Source organism: Ailuropoda melanoleuca, chromosome 4 (genome assembly GCF_002007445.2).
Source record: "Ailuropoda melanoleuca isolate Jingjing chromosome 4, ASM200744v2, whole genome shotgun sequence".
Classification (NCBI taxonomy): domain Eukaryota; kingdom Metazoa; phylum Chordata; class Mammalia; order Carnivora; family Ursidae; genus Ailuropoda; species Ailuropoda melanoleuca.
Genome location: NC_048221.1, coordinates 122,380,385 through 122,401,222, shown reverse-complemented (window position 1 = coordinate 122,401,222; position 20,838 = coordinate 122,380,385). Strand labels below are relative to the sequence as shown.

General features: G+C 54.1%; 1 protein-coding gene across 4 annotated transcripts; it reads left to right on the top strand.

Moving 5' to 3' along the window:
• The first annotated feature begins 3,636 nt into the window (after positions 1-3,636).
• On the top strand, positions 3,637-13,907 carry LOC109491248. Of its 4 annotated transcripts, none has more exons than XM_034659714.1 (5): positions 3,637-4,112; positions 9,739-9,883; positions 10,946-11,130; positions 12,519-12,787; positions 13,256-13,907. In XM_034659714.1, the coding sequence occupies exons 1-5, from the start codon at positions 4,108-4,110 to the stop codon at positions 13,429-13,431; spliced, it is 780 nt and encodes a 259-aa protein (XP_034515605.1). In that variant the 5' UTR covers positions 3,637-4,107; the 3' UTR covers positions 13,432-13,907. The 4 variants fall into 4 exon arrangements, with proteins under 4 accessions (XP_034515605.1, XP_034515604.1, XP_034515603.1 ...); XM_034659713.1 differs by having other exon boundaries at positions 3,638-4,112; positions 12,570-12,787; positions 13,410-13,907; XM_034659712.1 differs by having other exon boundaries at positions 3,640-4,112; positions 13,410-13,907.
• Positions 13,908-20,838: the final 6,931 nt, after the last annotated feature.

Here is a 20,838-nt window from a genome sequence, read left to right as displayed (position 1 = left end):
GAGGCAGGAACTGGCTCTGTCACCTAGGTAGCCCGTCCCCTGGCACAGGGCTAAGAGCTTTAGGAAGAGACTACTGAGCCAAGCTGACCTGAAGGCTACGATGTGGCCTGTTATGACAATCTCCCCTGCCCTAGAAATCAGTGCGCTGCTCCTAGAAGGACGAGACCACCAGAGAAACCTAAGCCTGAGCTGGGTTTTCTGTCATGTGAAGAAATCCTCGTTAACTTTATCGACAATTGCTAAGCCCCTGCATTGTGGTTATGTAACACGAACAAGCACGATGTGTTGAAGATAAAAAACTGAAGTATTTATAGGTAAAATGATCTGATGTCTGGTATTGTTTTAAAATACAAAAAAAAAAGTGGGATGGGAAGTAGGAAAGATTAGAACTTGCTGCTGAGTGTTGAGGCCAAGTGGTGGGCTCATGGGGGGGTCGTGGTACTCTTGTGTTAACTTTTTCGGGTGTCTGAATTTTTTTCATGATTTTCATTCCACGCAGAGACAGTGTGAGTTTCTAGAGCTCCAACCCTGCAGAGCGATCGGACCACGCAGACACGACCTCACTCCTCCCTCCTTGGAAGTGGACGGGGTCGGGGAGCATCCACAGCTGCGAGGTGAGAGCACAGGCTCAGGTTGAGGGCACCCCTAAGCGGCCTGAGAGACAGCCCCACACTGTCTCTCATCCCCACATCCCCACCAGTCCCTGGTCCGATTTATTCCCCTTCCCAAATCTGCCTACTGGCCCCATCCTCTCTGCCACCCCCGTTCCTGGCCCTGCCTGGCCCGGCAGCTCCTGGCACTGCCCACTCCGCCCTCACCCTCCCCGGCCCCACACTTCGCAAAGACAGCACAGGGACACTTAGGCGGGCTGCGGACTCGGCACTTCGGAGGCTGATGAGGTGAACAGACAAGGCCCCGCCTCCAGGGCTCCCAGGCTGAGAGCTGGGTCAGTGAGGCCGGGACCAGTGCCCAGGGAGGGCGCTGCACGTGGGCGTCGTGCTCTTTGAGAGCAGGCGTCGGGCAGCAGTCCAGCCGGGACGCAGAACACTGGGATGGATGGCTTTTGGAGCAGTCGAGGACCTGCTCATTGGTGACCGTCCTGGCCACCTAGGGGTGTCGTGGCAGCCACAGCGGCCACGGCACACGAGGCTGCCCACATCTCGGGCTCCTGTGCTAGCCATGCTTGGCTTGTGAGCTGGCCCAGAGCAGGGACAGCCAGGATGTCTTGGGGATCTTGCTCATGCCGGGGTTCAGAGCCAGGGGCAGCAGCTGGGCAGGTGGAAGGTAGGGCAGGATGGAAAATGCCACCCACCCCCTTGAGCAGCCCCAGTCAATGACCAGGCCAGGAGGGAGAGCAGGGCTCATTCTCAAGGACTGAGGGAGGCAAACCTGCTTCCCTTGGGGCCCGGCCACCAGCCCGAGTCTGGATAATTGGAAAAGCATTCCTGCTGATCCCTGCAGTCTCCACCCAGATGCTTAATGAAGAAAATGGCTTTCCCGTGCCTCCTGAACCGCCACACACAGCCTGGGCAGGCCCCACAGGGCCGTGAGGCCCGACAGCTCGGTTTTCCCAGGCCCCTCCCACCCAGAGCAGGGCCCAGGAGGCAGCTTCTCAGTCACGAATCAGCCTGTGAGGCCGGCTCTAAGCCTGGGCCTCCTGCCAGGAGCGTGAGCAAGGGGGAGCTGGGCTCAGACACCGTCCCCAGCACCTTTGCTCAAGGCTCATTGCCCTTGGCCTGGCCCTTCTCCACCTCTGAGCCACCCTTGGGCCTGGCGGTCCAGCTCAGAGGGCTACCTGCCTCCACTCTGGGCTCCCAGGGAGCCACTTAGCTGAGGCCCAGCTCCTGATGGTGGAGGAGCAGAAGACGGGTTGATGAGGGAAGAGGGGAGGGGAGGCCAGCGGCAGAGAGGAGCTGCCAGGGCTCTGGCTGTGGAATGAGCCCCAGGGCTGTAAGGAAGGTCTCTCCACCCCCACAGGGAGCACAGGCAGAATGGGCAGGCCAGCAGCTGTGGCCACCTCGGAATGCCTCGTGATGAACAGCAGTGGCTTTGGGGAGAGTGTCTGGGGGCTGTGGAAGCTCTGCAGCCAGCCCCGCCGGCAACACAGACACCAGGACTAGTAGGGACTGAGCTCCAGGAGTCCAGGCCAGGGACAGAGCGGGCCCTGTTGGCCCCCTCCGGGACTCTGAGGGAGACCACCCACACGGGCCCTATCAGACCAGACTCCTCTCCAGGTCTCAGGCTCCTCCCACAAACCCCACAGTCTCTGAGCCACTCAAGGCCTTCCTCTCTAGAAGGCTTGGTCCCAACAGCTGATCCAGGGAGGCATCTGGACCCCAAGGAGGGATGCGAGGTGGATGGAGAGCAGAGGAGGGTGGCACAGGGCTGGAGAAAGCTGCCGCCTGCAGTGACCTTTGACCTCAAGGACACAGCCTTCTGAGAGGAGACCGAGCTTGAATTACGGTATAGCGGTTATCACCCAGCACCCAATTCGCCCTGCTCTGGCCTTGATCTCTGTCTCCAAAAGCACCCCCTTCCCAAAGCCCTGGGCTCTGTCCCAAAGGAACGGTTTGCTGCTCCTACACGTACCCCGAGCCCCACGCTGAACGTGCCCTCGTCTTGTATGTGCCGGTCTAAATCCCGCCTGGCTTTCACAGGGCCCCGGGCCCCCTACATCCCTTTCTCGGCACACTCAGCCGCTCAGCACACTGTTTTGGAATGTGGGTCCTTCTGCTTTGGGTCTGAGTTATTGGTGCTCTGGGGTCAGGACCACGGTCCTATCATCTGACAGTCCCAGATTCGAATCCCAGCTCTGCCACTTCCTACCTCGTTACCTTGGGCAAGAGACCGAAGCTCAGTTGCCTCACCTATAAAATGGGAATAATGGCTACTTTACAGGTTGTTTTGAACAGGCATTAAATGAGACATGTGTGTGACAGGCTTAGTACATAGGAACGCACCATAGGGCAAATACAGTGATTAAGAACACTGTGGGGTGGTATGGGGGGGCCACTGTTCCTGTCATTACTCCTGAAAAGAGTGTAAGTTCCCTGAGGACAGGAACCTTGTCTTTTTGTCTCTGTTTTCTCTCCCCTCTGGCCAGCCTCTCTGTTCCCCAAACAGCCCTGCATAGTAAGCATGATTGGGGCAGAGTAGAGGCCCAATAAGAATTCGGATCACACAGAAGGACATGGGGCCCCACTGGATCCATTTGACAGGAGTGGGGGGGTCTGGATGGCAATGCTTCTGGGTGGCTCTGGCCATCCGCAGCCCCAGCCTGACGGCCAAATTCCTGAGGAGGCCCTGGCTCCGTCAGGGCCCCTTCCCCATGGGTGCCATGCGTGTGGAAGGGAAACAGTCTTGTCCTCTGTGCCCCAGACACCTCTGCTTCTCTGAGAACAGGTGGCATCTTGGCTCCTTTCTACGTAGCAAACATTCCTGAACACCAACTGCATGCCAGACCCATTGCTAAATGGGGCCTCGGGCAAATCCCAAATGTCTCTGAGCCTTGGGTCTGTCATCAGGCAACTGAGTACTCTATGCATTACCTACTTCAAAGCCTTGTTGGAACATTAAATGAGATAATCAAGGCACAGAGCCTGGGACAAGGCTGGGATTCAACAGACATAAGCTGCCCCTTCCCCATCCCCTAGCCCTGGCATATCTCTCCCCTTGTCTGGTCGGCAGCAAAAGAGATTGGGGAGGGGACATTGCCCTGATCTGAGGAAGGGGGGCTGTCTCCCCAGGCTCGAGCTGTTGTTGTCCTCCCGCCCTGTGTGGGTGGTGGCTTGGAGTTGGGTGCCCCATCACGCCGGGCCCGTGAAGTCCAGCTCCTGAGCCGCGCCCAATTCCCACGTTTAGAGAGCCATGTCCGAGCCTAGGCTAACCAAAGGCCTGCTAGGGGGCTAGAAAACCCCTTCCAGCCGTCAGAGGTCACCCCGCCCGTGGGCCAGGCCTGTGGCTGCTTTCCGTGGTGGAGCCGCCGCCCAGCTGCTCTCTGTGAACATTCGGACGAGGAGTCTGTGCAGGCTTCATTTCCCTCCGGACCAGCGATACTTGGAGCAGTGAAGTCTCTTCTGGTTTATCAGGAGGAAGGAAGATGACGTCATGAGGTAAACCGCACAGCCTGAAACCACGAGGCCGGGTGCCCCAGTGATGTTTGCTTTTCAGCAAAAGTCACTCTTGTGCACAGAGGGGCAGAGAGCCTGGGCCTTTCTGGTCAGAGGGTGGCTGGGAAGACAGAGGGAGATTTTCGAACACGGAACCACAAGAAAGGAGAGGGCTCCCAGAGAGGACAAACGTCAGAGCCCAGGCAGGACGGCTTCCTGGGTACTGGAGAAAGGTCACCTGCTGGGTGGGGCCGCTCTGCTCGCCTCTCATGAGGTCCCGGGCTGGGCACCCGACGTTCTGAGGATGCTGTTTACTGTGGTTGTTGTAATAAGTGACAACAATGACAACTGTACTGATGATAAGTACCATTTATGTGGGTCCGTGACCCTGGGAGCTCCTCGACAGCACCCCATGAGATGAGACCCCGGGAGGACAGTGTGACCCCCAAGTGCAGATGAGGGGGAGGGGGCTGGGGGGCCTCCACTCTGGCCTTTCAACCTCAAAACTACAAAGCTTATTTGCCAAGAGGCTGGGTGTTTGCCCCAAGGCCCCGGTTTTAGCCCCAACCCCACCTTCCGTGACTTGGAGGCAGCCCCTTCCCTCTGCAAGCCCCGTTCCCTCATCCACCCAAGGTCCTGACTCGCGGTAAGGGGTTTCCTAAGGTGAAGCCCATTCTCTGGCTCATGCCATTATTTTGTCAATGTTTGAGCAGTTTCTCTGAGGAAACTGGCTCCAGAGAAGGCCCAGGCCCTGGTTCAGGTGGGCTGGTGGGTGGGACTGGAGGGGGGGCCCTCTATAATAGGGTCCAGAGGACAGCTTGAATAGCTGTCTGGAGAGACCAGGAGGAGCCTTGCTTCTCTCAGGAATCAAGGGCCGCGTGAGTTGGGTTGGGGTGGGGGCACCTGAAAGAAGTTCTCTGTGTGTCTGGGTGGGAGTGTAAGGGTAGGCCTGATGCCCACCAGGGTGGGCGAGATCCTTGATCCTACAGCCAAGGCTGTCCGTGCGCGCTGGCCTGGCCCAGGCCCCGGCCCCTCCCCTCAGCCCAGGGCCACAGCTCGGGCTCAGACCTGCTCAGAGGGCCTGCAGAGGCTGCATCTCAGGCAGGAGACCCAACTCCTGCCCCCAAAGGGCTCCCGAGACCTGACCCTGACGTTTCTTCCCTGGAGCCACCACTGTTTGGGCTAAGGCTTGCCCTTTCTAGTTCTTTTCTTTATGATGCAAGTACCGCATAGGAGAGGCCATACTTCCTAATCTTCTCAGGGTGCAGAGACACCTAGAGACACTGAGTACAAGCCTCCCATTGTACAGAGCAGAACACAGAGACCAGAGAGGAGATAGGATTTGTTGATGGCCGCACAGCTAGCGGACGGCAGTGCGGAGCAAGGAACCAGGCCACCCTCGCTCTGCTACGGGGCTTCCCCTCCCTGGCACTGCTCTTACCATCCTACTATGAATTTCCCAGCACATGCTCTCCCAGTTGCCACCAGCTGCAAGCAAAGGGCAAGCTTGGGGTCAAGGAGCCTTGGTGTGTGGGTATGGAGCTCAGGGAGTGTCCCAGGGGAGGCAGGGAAGGCTTCCAGAGAGACTTGGCCTCTTTCACCATCTCCCAGAGCCGACTCGGCACCTTGAGCGTGAGGATTAGTCATAGCAATTGCTTGACCCCAAAAGTCGTAGTCCATTGGGTTGGTATCACAATGAAGCTTTTCTGACTCATGGCCTGGGATGCCACAAAGCCCTGAGGGACCAGCTAGAGATCCTGCCGGCTCCACCAGCTGCTCTGGGGTCTCTCTTGCCTGGTGGCTGGAACTCTGAGGAGGGAGAGCCGTAGGCAGTGAGAAGGGCGGGCAAGTGGGGCCCAGCCCTGCATAGGCCCTGGGCTTCTCTCCCCTTCCCAGCATCAGTCGGTTTCCTGGTCCGTAAGATGAAAGTCCAATCAGATGACCTGAGTTTCTTCCCAGCTGGGTTCGGCCTTCGCTGTTCTTGGGAAGGACAGGTGGGTTGGACTGGCCTGTGCCCCACTCCTAACCCCAAGGACTGCCAGGGTTTGGAGCCTTCCCCCCTGACTTGTCCTGCCCTCTGAGGCTCGCTGGGGCCAGGCTGCCTGACCTTCAGAACTCTCGCTGTTTTATGCTCCATCAGCAGCAGAGTCGCCCAAATCCCCGAATCCCGCTGACTGGTTCCCAAGTGAGCAGAGTGAGGCCAAGGGAGGGCAAGGCTCTTATCCCAGGCCACAAGCAAACCAAGGACGAGGACCTTCTTCTCTCACCAGCTGCCTCCATTAGTGCCTGAAGGAACCCTCTCAGAGGGGGGCTGGAAGCAGTCAGGTGAGGGAGGCTGACTCCTCAACACCCCCCCCTCGGCCATCCCCGCTCCCACGGGCACCAGCATCAGCTCTGACCCACCAGCTGGCACTCCTCCTTTTCCTTGGTGCTCGTGGGCTTTTCTCACTCACTCATTCCCAGAGGCAGCCAGTGGGGAAGATGCTGGAGGCCATCAGCCTGCGAGACCCTGGGGGCCTAAGCTTTTATTCTTGCTGTGCTTTTGTCCCCTGGCAGTAACAATGGGGATACTAATAACTCTTCTCTCAGGGATGTTGGGGCCTTAACTATGTCTTCGATACTCTAAAGTACCGGGAACAGGGCCTGACATGTGAGTACTCAGTAAATGCTATCATTCGTTCACTTACCCTGTCTGTCTCGAAAACTATTTGAGATGACCCACAGTGGCAAAGACAGATAGAATAGGCCTTTAAAGTAGGGTTTGAGGAGGAGAGAGTTGCCCCAGAACCCTGCACCGAGGGGCTGTTACACCTTAACGTGACTTCCTGGCAGGCTGGTCCACCAGGTGATGGTGTCACGGTCAAGCTCTCCTTTTCTGATCAAAGGGAGCCTGTCAGCTTTTTAGGAGAATAAGTTTTTCTGGTTCAGACTTTATAAGCGCGTGAAACACGCTTTGGTCCACGTTTCCTCCCCCGTCCGTGTTCTTGAATGAACCCCTGAGGAACTCACGATCTCCTCTTCATCAATTCCGTTCCCACCTCAAGAACCTGAGGACCCTGGGAAGAGGGGAAGCTGACCCTCCGCACCAAAGCTAAGCCCTCAGCGGTCCCAGGAGAAAGGGGGCTGGAGGCGGCAGTTTCTGGCACCAGTGGGAACTCTGGGAAAAAGTCAGGTCACTGAGACATGAAGGGCCTTCCCTCTGATGCAAGTGAGCCCCCTCCCAGGGGCCACTTCCCAGCAGCCAGAGCAGTAAGTGCCCAGGGGAGGGGGGCCTGGGAATGGTAACTGAGAAATCCCAGGGCTGCCCGCACACTTCCCCTTCTCTCAAATGCCAGGAGGATTCCTCCCGCAGGCCAGGGGAAAGGTGAGCAAGGTTCACCCCATACTGAGTCACTGGAAAGACGAGGGGACCCGGTGGAGAAGGGTCTCCTTCCATCTCCTCCAGAACCCCTGAGGGGAGCATATTTCCAGGTGTGGCCTGAGACCATCTCCACAGATTTAGCACCAGAGAAGGGAGCCTTGAGGGCTCCCCCTTGCCTGCCTCCCGAGCCCCCACAGCGTGCCTGCAAGGGCATGCTGCTTGCTTCCTGGAACGGGGAGACTCTCCTTCCTGTCCTGTCCCATCAGCCTCTGCCTCTCTGGCAAAAGACTTGTGGAGCCCCAACTCTCACCCACCCCTTCACCCCGGGATTCCACCTGAGGGACCCCCACACACCCCTTCCCAGTCCAGGCCCCTGGGGTGTTTTCCCAGCAGACTGTGGGCTTCTATCCTTAGCTGTGGGCCTTTGTGCCATGGGAGGAATCTCCCTGCTTACGTTCCTCACTGCAGAGAGCCGGCTGAGGAGCTCTCAGCAAAGTGCACCCCTCCCAGGACCACCATCCACTGGAGCTCTGGGGTGTAGCTGCCCCCAGCCCCCCATCCCTGTTTCCCACATCGGCTAGAGGAAGCAGGGAACCTGGCAGCACTGGCCTGGTAGCTCTCCCTCTTGGTTGTGGAAATGCCTTTGGCGACAGAATCATAACCAGCCAGGACATATGATTCGCCCATGAGGAGGTCTGCCCATACACTAGTCATGAAACAGTTTGCCCAGAGGGGTTTTTGAAGTCAGAGGCCAGACATGAGTGTGAGGGAAGTCCCAGCTGGTCCTTGGACCCATCTTTTTAAAGCTGGTATCACCAGGCAGGGTGGTAATGGGGCAGGGATGGGGTCCAGGTTGGGACAGGGTTGGATTTGGGCTTGGAGCTAGTTAGGGGGTGGGGGGTGGGCTTACCAATCCTTCCTCTCCAGCCCTAGTTGGTCCTCATCACCTCTTACCTGGACTATAGCTATAGCCTCCTCTGGGCCTCCCTGACCAAGCCTCACACCTCTAATCCCTCCTCCCACCCTCGCTGCCCTGCTTCCTGGAGGACCCTTAGACATGCCTTGTGAGCTGATCAAGGGCCAAGTCTCTCCCTGGCTCATAAATCTTCAATGGCTCCCCATTGTCTGTGGAAAACAGAAGACCTTGTGGTCGACCTCAGCCATATTTCCCAGCCACTCTTCTCACCATGCCCTAAGAGAACCTTGTTCCTCAACCAGAGAGAGAACCATGGCTCTTCAGGTGCCAGGCCTCACCTTCCTCTGGACTGTGCTCCTGCCCTTCTCCTCAAGGCACTACCCAGGTCCCACCTCCTCCCTGAGGCTCTGCCTGACCATCCCATTGTGATAGAGGAGAACTCTTGACATTCATTTTTTGGGTCAAGAGCTCAATTTTGGAGCCATAAAGGCCTGGGTTAGAGCGCCAGCTCAGTACTAATCCCATTAACTAGCTGCAAGTCACGTAACTTTTCTGAGCTTCCATCCTCCTCTCAGTAAATGGTCATAAAGTCTAGCCTGCAGCACACCCAGGAGGATATGAGGTGGAGGGCCATCTGTTATTTTGGCCTTCTCAGCATCCATTCGTCTTTCTCTGGGTGATATTATTTGGATTTGCTGTTGGATATGTGGTCCAGATAGGGCTGGCCTTACTTTCTGGTTCCAGTGTGAATACATGACCCAGGCCTGGCCACTGAGAATATTCTGTGGCCTTGGCCACAGAAACAGGTTCCTAGGAATGGACATGTAACTCAAACCAGGCCAGTGGGACTCATACTTGGGACTTCAGCTACAGTTACTAAGACTTTCTCTCCGTCAGAGTTACTAGCTAGAGCCTTTAACCACTTATGTGGGTTGAATTGTGTCCTCCAAAAAGGTATGTTCGAGTCCTGAGCCCCTTAAAATGGGATCTTATTGGAAATAGGATCTTTGCAGATGTAAGCAAGTTGAGACAAAGTCATACTTCATTAGGTGGTCCTAATTCAACAACTGGTATCTTTATAAAAAGAGGGAAATTTGGATACAGAGACGCACAGGGCAAAGGCCATATGACAACAGAGGCAGAGGTGAGAGTGGTGTATCCACAAGACAAGCAAACCAAGGATTGCCAGTCACTGCCGGAAGCCAGGAGAGAAGCACGGGACCATTCTCCCTCAGAGCCTCTGGAAGGAACCGACCCTGCCAATACCGTGACTTCAGATTTCTGGCCTCCACAGCTGTGGAGTGTAACTTTCTGTGTGTTAAGCTGCCCTAGTTTGTGGTGATTTCTTACAGCGGCCCCGGGAAACGAATGCAGCCGCCAAATGGAGAGACTGTGCCTGAGAAGGGAGCCAACACTGGGGACAGGAGGGCCAGGGACTCAGGCTCCTGGCACTGTGACAACACTTGGATCGTGCGGTGGCTGAAGCAAGAGGTCTACGTGAGTTGCTATATTCTCAATTTTACTTAGGCCATTTTGGCTCAGCGTCTGTCTGGTTCAACAGAGAGAGGCCTGGCTAACAGGGGTAAGGAATGCAGAATGCTCAGGATGGCGCCTGATGGATTGGGGGCTCTGTGTAGTGATTATTGCTGTTGTTTCTATCCCGACCTGGACCGAGCACTCTCGAGCGCAAGGCCCGCTCTCTCGTCCGGGTCCCAGGCTGGGCTCCCTGGAAGCAGACTCTGAGACGGAAGCTAGTACTCAGGTGTTTCTTAGGAAGTGGCCTTGGGATCAAGCGCGTGGACAAGGAGACAAAGAAGCAGGACTGGGCAGAGGGAAGCTGCATAGGGAGGCCCGGGAGCAGCCTCAGACAGCACCATGGGAGTTCTGGAACCAGAGGGGGCTCTTGGAGTCATCCGCTTGGGCCTTTAAGCTCTTGGATCCATCCGTCACTGAATCTGCACTGCCCTGGGAGAGAGTGAACCCGGGGGAGAGGTGGGTCTCTATGGCTGAGACCATTCCTGGAGGGGCAGATGGCTGACCAACACTGCCAACAGCTGGGGCAACAAGTCCTTCACCAGAGGGGACCTGGGCGGCCATAATGGCGCCCACCATACTATTCATTGTTGAAAACATTCCTTCACTCATTCATTGATTCATTCATTCACTCAAAACCCAAGGTTGATGTGGGGCAGTCAGGTGGCCTGGTGGTCTGAGTTGATGGAGTCCTTCAGGAGGAGGGTCCTGGTGGTGGTTGGGGGTGGGATCAGAGCATGATGGAAACACCACGGTGGCGCTGAAGGGGCGGGAGTCAGGTTGGGTACGATCGGGTAGGTGGGGTGGCCTTGTCCGATGCCTGGCACTGAGCAGGTCCAAGACAGTGTGGAATAATCAGTGGCTGATTAGGGTGCTGGGGGCCACTGTTTCAATAGTTTGTCTTAAGAACTTTAAGCTCCTGAGGCCATAAAATTTCCTCTGTTGATTTCTGTGTGTGCAGGGTGGACTCTGGAGGCTGGCTCAGCCTTTACAGCCTCCTTTCTTGCGTCTCTCCTGCCTCCCCAGGCAGCTTTTCCTACAGGTGTGGTGTCCCCCATGTCCCAGCCCCCGACGGGTTCCTGGGCCCAGCGAGCTCTGCTGGCTGGAACCCTGGCTGGACCAGCCCCCAGCCCGGCCCCACCTGAGAAGCCAGGCCCTCCCTCTTCGAGGATGAGAAACCAAGACTCAGAGAGAGGAAGCTCGCGTTCAAAGTAAGTCAGTGGTTGAGCCAGGAAGCGGGACCCACTTCTCTCTCCTCGGCCTTCCTCATGTGCAGCGTAAACCGCAGCTCACAGCTCACAGCACTCCTCTAAGGAGCGCGCAGGCCCTCGGCCTCTAGCCGTCTCTGCGCACGTTGCCCCCTCGGCAGGGCGTCCTGAGAGCAGGGGCAGCAGGTGCCACAGGGCCTGGCGCAGTCGCCCCTCCCGGGGCTTCTCCAGGAAGCCAGAAGGCCTTTCTGAGGCCCCTTTATCTGGCCCCGCCCCTTCCCCTCTCAAAGGTGAGCGGTAAGGGGAGCGAGAGTTGCCTGAGGGGGTGGAGCCCAGTGGTTGTCCTGTGTTCTCTAAATTGCTCCCCTCCCTGAGTTTACATTAAGCCTTGAACTATATTTTATCTTATTTCCAAATGGTCTTAACAAAGAACAACACAGGGATCGGTTTTATTACACCGCTTGACCATAAACGTCTTAAGGGCAGGTTGCCAGCAAGGAAGCATGCTGGCTCTGGGAAAGGCAAATCACTTCACCTGGACCCAACCCCCCACCTTTTAAAAGAACCCAGACTGCTGTTGAAGAAGGTGGTTCCATTCGAAGAAGGGCATTTTGTCCTGGGAGCACCTGGCTGACTTGGATGTGCAGAGAAGGGTCTAGGAGAAGTCAGGCAGGAGGAGATGGGGAAGCTGAATGGACTGCCTAACAGAAGAGTGGAGAGGGGAAGACCCAGGGAGGGGGGAGGGGGAAGGGGGAGGGAGGGCACTCAGTGAAGGGGAAGAGGGGAGGGCACTCAGGGAAGGAGGAGAGGGGAGGGCACTCAGGGAAGGGGAAGGGAGCAGGTAGGGAAGGGAAGAGGGGAGATGGGGCTGGAGGAGCCTTGTGAAGCTGAGGCCTGGGACTCAGGGGCCAGGAGAGGGAAGGGCAGGTGCAAGTCTCCCCACAGGGAAGTGACTGGAAGGGCATTTGAAGAACCCAGGGTGCTACCTGCAGGTGGCAGCTGTTAGCTCCTGTGTGCTCCAGTCCACTCAGCAGTAAGGACCTCCACCTGCTGCCCCAGACCTCTGAGAATGGGAGAGGAATTTGGATGGCGAGAGAGGAAGGGGCAGGTGCCAGGCCTGGATTATTACAGGGTGGCACGGAGAGAGAAAGGCCAGGCAGGGCCAGAGGCCGAAGGGCCCTGTCTCACCTCGCTACTCTGGGGGGTCTGCAGAAATCCTGGGGAGCGCCCTACATTTCTCGGAGCCTGGGCTTTCACACCGGTCCTGCATAGACCTGGGATGGGGGTGCTGCATGGCCTGGCTGACTCTGGGTCACATCTACAATTTCTGGTTTGCTCTTTTTTTTTCACATCTCCCTGTGGGAACTACTATTATCCCCATTCGCCACCAGAAGCTCCCGGGGCCCAGAGACATTAAGTAGCTCACATCAGACCCCCAACAGTTTGCGGTCAAACTGGGATGGAGTCCGGCCTGTTCCCTCCCGGACCCCAGCCTCTGTGCTCAGCTGCCTGACATCACCCCTGGCCGAGCGTTGGGCTCACCTCAGCTGCTCACTAGATACGGCGCCCTGTATGTGGAGGGGACTGAGGCACCAGCACTGCTGCACCAGGGATCTGGGTTCAAATCCTGCTCCGACACGGACCAACTCTGTCCCTTTCGGTAAGTCAAACTCTCCGAGTTTGTTTACTCACCTGTAAAGTGCGGGTTGGATGCAGGGACATGCTTGATGCTGAAGGAGTACGAACAGTGTCCTCACTGCCCCTCGCCTGAGCCCCCCATGGAAGCCCTCCCCCAGGAGAAGCTGCTCGTGCTGGGGAGTCCCACCTCTCCTGTCCTCCATCCCTTCCCTCCCCAGCTCTGTGATAAGGTGCTTTTAGAACAAGGCTCCAAGTTCACCCTGGCTTTCCCTGAATGCCCTGCCCCTTGAGGAGTAAGGGTCCTTCCCAAGGGGAGAGGCAGCCCTGGCAGGGACCCTGGGAAGGACCCGTGACCATGCGAGCCTCCAGGAGGGGCCTTTGGGAGGAAGACCATGGCCGGAAATGGGCCGGATGAAGGCCTGTGGTAGTGGCTGGTTGCTTGGCTCCCAACTGAAATGGGGAACTGCAGAGACCACCCACCTAACCACAGGCTCAGGACCTCTGCCTTTCCGTGTTCTTCTGCCGCAAAGTTCCCAGTGTCTGGATAGTGTTTCTGGATCTTGGATGATGGATTACCACCCATATGGACAGAAAATCCAGCTCTGCACTCCTCTTTCCTTCCTGCTTCTCTGCCTGGGCTGTAGGAATCCAGGCCGGGACCAGTGACCCCTTGCTCTTCCCCTTTCTGCCCTGGTATCTACTGAGCCTTCGAGCAGCCGGTCCTGAGCGGAGCACGCTGGCAGGATTCCGACGGCCTGTGGTTTCAGCACGGATGCCCTTCTCCAACTCCGGGAGGTGTGGTTATCCATTTTCCAGACAAGTTTGCCCAAGTCCCCGCAGCTTGACAGAGGGCTCTGGGCTCCATGCCTGGGCACTGCCTGAAGGATCTGGAAAGGAGGAAGGGAGAGGGAGGAAGGGGGAAAAGATACCCAGTTCTGCCTGTAAGCAGAAAATTTGTCAATCACATCTCTTGGGTAGTGTCTGCAAATGCCTTTTAGCATTACTTGAAGAACATCGAATTATTTGGTGCAAATAATAACAGCGGTGCTTCTCTTGGCTTACCTTGTGCCAGGCTTGGCCAGTAATTCATGCAACTGAATCGGTCCTAGGGTCAGGATTAGAAAAGCTGTCCCTCTTGTCCCTCTGGCAGTNTCCCTCTTGCCCCTCTGGCAGCGGTTTTGGCCAACCCATCCCCCAGCATGCCACACCAGCCTCCAGGCCATGACCCCAGTGGCCTTGGCACTGACTCTTTGCCCACTTCTTGGCCTCCTCCTGGGGATATTTCAACACCCAGGTGGGCGGTCCATCCAGATCCTTGCCTCACACTTTCTTGACTACTCCAATCCCCGGGGCCTTTCAGCTTTTCTTCAGCAAGCCACCCCCTGGCCAAAGTCAGAGACTTGACCCTACCTGGAAGGGCTCCATTCTTCAAGATCCCCCATCAAATTCAACAGACTGCGATCTGCCTCTCCCATATGCCTCGTGGGGCCCCCCACCTCCTTGTCTCCCACTTCTTTTCCTTTCTCCCCTGGAGCTCCAGGACCCCACACTTCTGACACACAAACTCCCTTGCATTCTGTTTCCAGCCCACTGACACCGCCAGTATCCAACCAAGATAGTAACAGACAGGGAATGCCAGGCTCTTTCCCCTTATGAATATTGATACACAATTTCTAAATAAAATATTAGCACACTGATTCAAGCAGTATATGATAAAAAGTACACCCTGGACAAACAGAGTTTATTCAGGGAGAGTGATATGGTTTAATACTGTTACATTTTATATTGTAAGTCATTATCAATATATCGAAAGAGGAAAAACAACTTGGCTGTTTAGAGGGATGCCAAAAAATGTCTTTTATAAAATTCAATATCCATACCTGCTTATTAAAAAATAAACTTGGCAAAATTGAAATAGAACAATCCTTCCTTAATATGGTTTTAAAATATCTATGTCAAATCCACAGCCAGAACCACGCATGATGCAGAAACCTAGTGATATTGCTATGAAAGTGGGCACAGGAAGAGGGGGCCCAGCTCTGCCACTGTTTTTAGCATTACTCTGGAACTGACGATCAATGCTGTGGGCTAGAGGCAATTACCTCGCGGCAATGGTACCCCAGTAGCAATAAGGCATCAAAACCCCAGATCTTAAAAAAAAAAAAAAAAAAAAAGCGCAGATCTTAGTTTTATTTTTTTTCCCAGATCTTAGTTTTAAAATACCATTCTCCACTCAAAGGAACCAGGGAAATGGCTGATCCCAGGGCTAGAACAGGGAAAATATAAAATGAGAATGAAACATCTTTTTTGTCCCAAAGAATAATGGGGACATATCAAAACAACACAGGAGTCTGCCTGAAGGCTGGATCTGAGACAGCATGAGGATCACAATAAATAATTATGGTAACGGATCATAACCCTTTGATTAAAATAGGAATCCATGAGTCCATATTGATATGAGTGAATGAGTGACAGAGAAAGGAAAACTCTTTACAGTAGAATGCCAACTAATACATGTAGGATGAGCNAAATAATTATGGTAACGGATCATAACCCTTTGATTAAAATAGGAATCCATGAGTCCATATTGATATGAGTGACAGAGAAAGGAAAACTCTTTACAGTAGAATGCCAATTAATACATGTAGGATGAGTGATGGAAATAGATATTCACCATTTGGCAGCCATCATAGTTGTGGTTGGATGGGGCTGGAGTCATCAAAGGATGCTAAGGCTGGTGGGTGGAGATTTGACGAGGAACAGAATATTAGTGTAGCCTTGGAGTGTCTCCCCACCACATACTTACCTAAGACAAAGGAAAAGATGGTGAGTTCATGGTGTAGAAACCTGACAGGCACCGACCTGACCTGGTCATCAGGGTTGGCATCACTATTGGTAGGATGTGTCGGAAACACATGCCCGGATGTGCTGCCCTGAGAAGAGGACAGCGTCATTTCTGGTGCATTCTTGCCAGGCACGAGGAAACACTGGAGAGACCCAGGGTGGGGGACATCATGCAGAATGAATGGCCTGTGCTCTTGAAGACAGTCAAGGTTGTGAAAGACAGGGAACGATTGAGGACTTGTTCCAGACTGAAGGAAACCAATGACTCATGACAACTAACGCAATTCGGGATCTTGACTTGGATCCTGGGCCAGAAAGGCACATGAGGCATTGTTGGGACCTTTGGAGAAGTGTGGATGGGGTCCATGGGTTGAGTGATGGCATTACACTAATTTCGATTTCCTAATTTGGAGGGTTGAATGATAGTAATGACAACAGGGTATTGTTTGGGGAGAATACAAAGTGGGGTATTTCAGGGTCATGGAGCATCCTAGGTCTACAACTTGTTCTCAGAGGGTTCAGGGGATAAAAGGTATATCTATATATAGAGAGAGTGACACGCACACGCAGAGATGTGTAAATATGCTAAAATATTAACAGAGAATCTGGATGAAGGGGATATAGAAGTTCTTTGTAACAGCTCTTGAACTGTTTCTATAAGTTCGAAGTTATTTCAAAATAAATTATCAGTGAATAAACCTAAAACCCCTGGTTACCCTGCAGATAGCTTTCACGGAGCTCTGCCAACAGGTGGCCTGCAAATTCGCAGACCTGATGCTCAGGTGTTCTTGACTTCTAGTGAACTGCCCCTTTCATTCCTGAGACAGAAATGCCGAACTTTCACTACTGGCTTGCGCCTCTGGCTGTCTGTTCCCCCTCCCCTTTTGTCAGATGAGAGATCATAGGCCATCCCGAAGGGTCTCTTCAATTCCCTTATCACTTCTCTTCACTCACCTGTTCGTTTGTGGTTTTTTAAAGATTATTTATTTATTTGAGACAGAGGGGGAGAGGGTGGGGTAGGAGCAGAGGGAGAGGGAGAAGCAGATCCCCACTGAGCAGGGAGCCTGATGTGGGGCTCGATCCTAGAACCTCGAGATCATGACCTCGAGATCATAACCTGAGCTGAAGGCAGATGCTTAACCTATTGAGCCACCCAGGCGCCCCTACCATGCATCTGTTTAATTCCCTGGTTTTCCTAGATCCCTCCTTTTCCCCTTGTTTTGGGGGAAGTACATTACATAACAGCTCCCAGTGAAAGGATTGACTGGAGGTCATCTCTTTTGAGATCTGACGTGTCCGAGATTCTGTATATATTTTTCTACCCTCACACTTCATTGTTAGTTTGCCTGAGTATAGGCTGGAGATCATTTTCCTTCTTAATTTTAAAAACATAACTCCACTGTCCTGCTGCTTTCAACATTCCTGTTGAGAAGTTGGATTTCATTCTAATTCCTGATCCTTGGCACAGGCCTATTTTCTTTCCACTAGGGAAGTTTTTAGGTTCCTCTCTTTGTCTCCATTTGGAAATTTCGCAGTCATGCACTCTGTTGCGGGTGGCTAGGCACTTGATAGAGGGGTGGCTGCGGGGGGAGAGTCCCTTCATACTGGTCACCCATGTCATTAGTCCTGGGAAGTTTTTCCCGTATTATTTATTTCTTCAATTACCTCTCCCCTACAATTTCTCCACTGTCTTTTTCTGGAGTTAATTATAGGCGGATGTTGGAACTTTGGGATTCACTCTCTAATTTTTTAATCTTTTGATTTTTCCTCTTTTCTAACTTTTTGCCTTTTCATTCAGTTTTCTGGGAAAGTTTCTCAACTTTACCTTCTGACTTTTCTGTTGGATTTTTAAAGCTTTTCCAGCACAATTCATTTCAAAGAGCTCTTCTCTATTTTCCAATGGCATCTTTTGATATCATCTTGGTCTTATATCGTGGGTGTAGTAAACTTTTGTCAGTTTTCTGAATATGATCAGTCATTTGACAGAGGTTTCTCATGCTCCCTTCCTAGTTTTTTTTTTTGTTGTTGTTGTTTTTGTTTTTCTCCTGTTAGTCTGAGCCAGGGGCAGGCTCAGAATGCCAGGCTTCAATCAGAGCCTCTGTCCCAAGGCCTCTCGCTTTGGCAATTCCCTGGAACCCCTTATTTTCCCTTCCCTTCATCAAAACCTACCTGGCTTATGCCCATCTCCTTAGCAACCTGCTACCCCCTCTCAAGGAAACCTCCAGGAAAAGAACCCCTACAAATCCAATTCTTGGAACAGGGACCTGGGTCCTCCTTCCTTCCATCCATGTCAGGGCTCTGTTTCGCACAGAGGTTTCATAGGAATTTCTCGTGCCCGAGAAAAACCAATGGAGGAAGTACTTGGGATGAAAGGGACCTCCCTGCTCCCTCCCTGTGGTAGCAGATGTCCCTCTTTCCTTGGAGAAACAGGTCTCAGAGGAGAGCAATGTGCAGGAGCTGGCTTGAACCAGCTCGAGGAGTCACCCGTGTCAGAGTTTCAAGAATTTGTGAGCTGGTCAATGCCACCTGGGTAGCTTGAAGTCAGCCATGGTAAGGATTTCCAGCACGGAAGGTGGCAGATGCTGCCTGTCAGGTTCTTTTGGTTTCGTCTTGTGTTTTGAGAGCTTGTTATTAAAGATACCAGCACACCCCTGAGTATCTGTGTCCCTCGTCTGCTGCTCCAGGTCCTAGGGAGTGGGGCTGTGAAGCAGGACGAGTGCCCGGCAGCCTTGCTGGGGATTCAGGCTGGGGGACCGGGTTTGCGATTGAACACCTCTGCGGCTTGTCACATGCATGCATTGATTTTACTTTACGTACTGGGAACCAGGGCTTATGATGCAAACAATTGCAACCTCTCTTCAAATTACTAGCTCTGGGGCACTTTAAAAAAATCATAAGGATAAGCACAGTATCCACATTGCAGAGCACCCGGGAGGGAGCCAACCACCATACCAGGGGCTCCTGATTGTCCCCAGAGAGCATGATGGATCTCCTCTATAAAAGGTGGACTGTGGGCTCTCTCGTCCGTGGAGACCTCAGTGGGTCTGACAATCTGGCATCAGCCACCTCGTCAGTCTTGGGGCCTTGTGCTTCTTCCCCCTCTCAACTGTCCCTGTAGGGATAGCTTGGAAGGCTGGGCTGGCCTCGGTTACCCAAGCCTGAATGTGATCCTGCCCCCAAGGTGACAAGAGGAGTTTGGGAAACGAAGGGAGAGTCTGTGCCTAGCGACCTGCCGCAGTGAGCTGCTCTCTGGCTCTTGACTTTCCCCGTCCCTTCATGCCCTCTGCTTTCATTGCCTCCTGCTGCCCTCCTTCCAGCCCTCCCCACCCCCAGTGCCAGCTTCCGGGGATGGGCTGCCCCAGCATGCTCCCCAGGGACAGCGCAATGGGGAGGGAAGGATCAGAGAAACGGGTGATGGGGTACCAGCTCTGAGGCTCCCCAACCCCTGTGGCCCCTGGCTGACTGGTTTCAAGGAAGATGCCCGAGTGTACCCCAGAGGGCTGGGAGTACAAGGGCCATGGTGGCAACAAATTCTAGGAATAGTGAGGTCATTCTTACCCCTTCTGCCCTGCTCTGACTTAACTTCTGTGTCTTGGTTTTCCCATATATGAAATGGGACTAATCACCCTCAAAACACCCCTGCAAGGTACTAATTACTGTCTGTAAGAGACTTTGAGATCTTTGGATGGAATATAACAGTACTAATAATGGATAATAACACTCTGTCCCTCTCCAGTGCCTTTCATCCCTGGATCTCAAAGCCTTTTACAAACCTTAATTAATTCTCACAACACCCCAGTGCAGGAGGCTGATGGTCATTAGCCCTATTTTACTGGTGGGGAAACTGAGAGAAGCTGGGAGATTGGCTTGAGGCCACACAATAAGTTGGCAGCCCCACGAGGGCTGGAACTCACAGCCCCCGGCCCCTGGGAGCAGCTCAGACAACATGGGCTTCCACCCCGCCTGGCGGGGAAGCTGGCGGTGCAGCGGCAGAGCCTTCCTGCTGAGGGGAGTCTGGGCCACTGAGCTCTGGAGAGACTTGGGAAAATACAAGGAGGCCCATAGGCATGCTTTTGCTGGCTTGGCCTAGAGATTGGGGAAGAGAGGCAACATTTCTAGGGCACCCAGTGTAGGCCGAGACCCTGTACAAGGCACTTTTGTCGTTTAGTCTCATCCTACCTATAAGGTAGGGCTTCTTGTTCCCATTTCACAGGTGAGCAAACTGGCTGGTTGAGGAAGCCACCATTTCTTCTCACCGACCGTGGACCAAATGATGTGCTTTTGCCTTCTTTGCCCCTAATTATGCCACGAGCCATCCAGGTAACATTAGGTATCACTGGCCACCATTTCAGAGCCGAGGAAGCCGAGGTACACAGAGGAAAACTGACTTGCTCAAGGGTGTGACCTTGGACAAGTCACATTCTTCAACAACCTCTCCCTTCCCCCACCCCCAAGTCCAGAGTCATCCAGCAGCCCTGACTCCCTCCCAACCCCCCATGGGCAGGCTGAGGTTGAATGATATCATGTCAGGAAGGGCTTTGAAGTGCTGGAGGCAGCAGCCCAGGGGAAGATGAAAAGCCCCCTGTCCTGGGCTCCGTGTCATCCCTTAGGGAAGTTCTCAGAAGCATGGAAACAGCAGGGTCACCTGGGATGACTGGGTATCATCTGGGGACAGTGGCCCCATGGACTTCCCTCTGGGCTCTGGGGCAGCCTCCCATGTCCTGCCTGGGGGCCTCTCTGGAAAGAACCATGCTTCCTGGGACAGAAGGCTGAGCAGTGAACCTCCCCGCCGGTGAAGCTCAGGGAGAGTTTGAGGCCAGGTCATGGGACCGGGCAGCTACTGTTTCTCTCCTGGGCCCAGTTCTCCAAAGGAATTACCTTGAAGCCTTCTGAGGTCCTTTCCAGTTCTGACAGTCCCCAACCCCCTGACTCAGCACCACACTCCCCAGAATCTTTTCTGTTTTTAATGATTGCCCCTGCATGAGCTCGGAGAATTCATTAGAAAGCAGTTTCATTCCAGTGACAGTGGCAGGACCTTTGGGACAACAGCAGGGTGTGGAGAGACCTGGCTCTGGCCCCTGACCCTCCCAAACATGCTGGATGGTCTGAACAATGGCCTCAGTTCCCCTGTTGGTAAAAACGCCAATGGAGTAACACCTGAGGGGGCTTTTGGAGCCTGAGGAAAGGGATGCAGGGAACGGCAAGCTCAGCTCCTGTCACGGTGAGGGG

Bases quoted from the DNA above. Each gene is read 5' to 3' on its own strand.
- LOC109491248 (XM_034659712.1), top strand. The intron at 11,131-12,518 runs GTAAGTCAGTGG...ATTCGCCACCAG, and splicing joins AGAGGAAGCTCGCGTTCAAA to AAGCTCCCGGGGCCCAGAGA. The intron at 12,788-13,409 runs GTAAGTCAAACT...CCTGGGCTGTAG, and splicing joins GACCAACTCTGTCCCTTTCG to GAATCCAGGCCGGGACCAGT.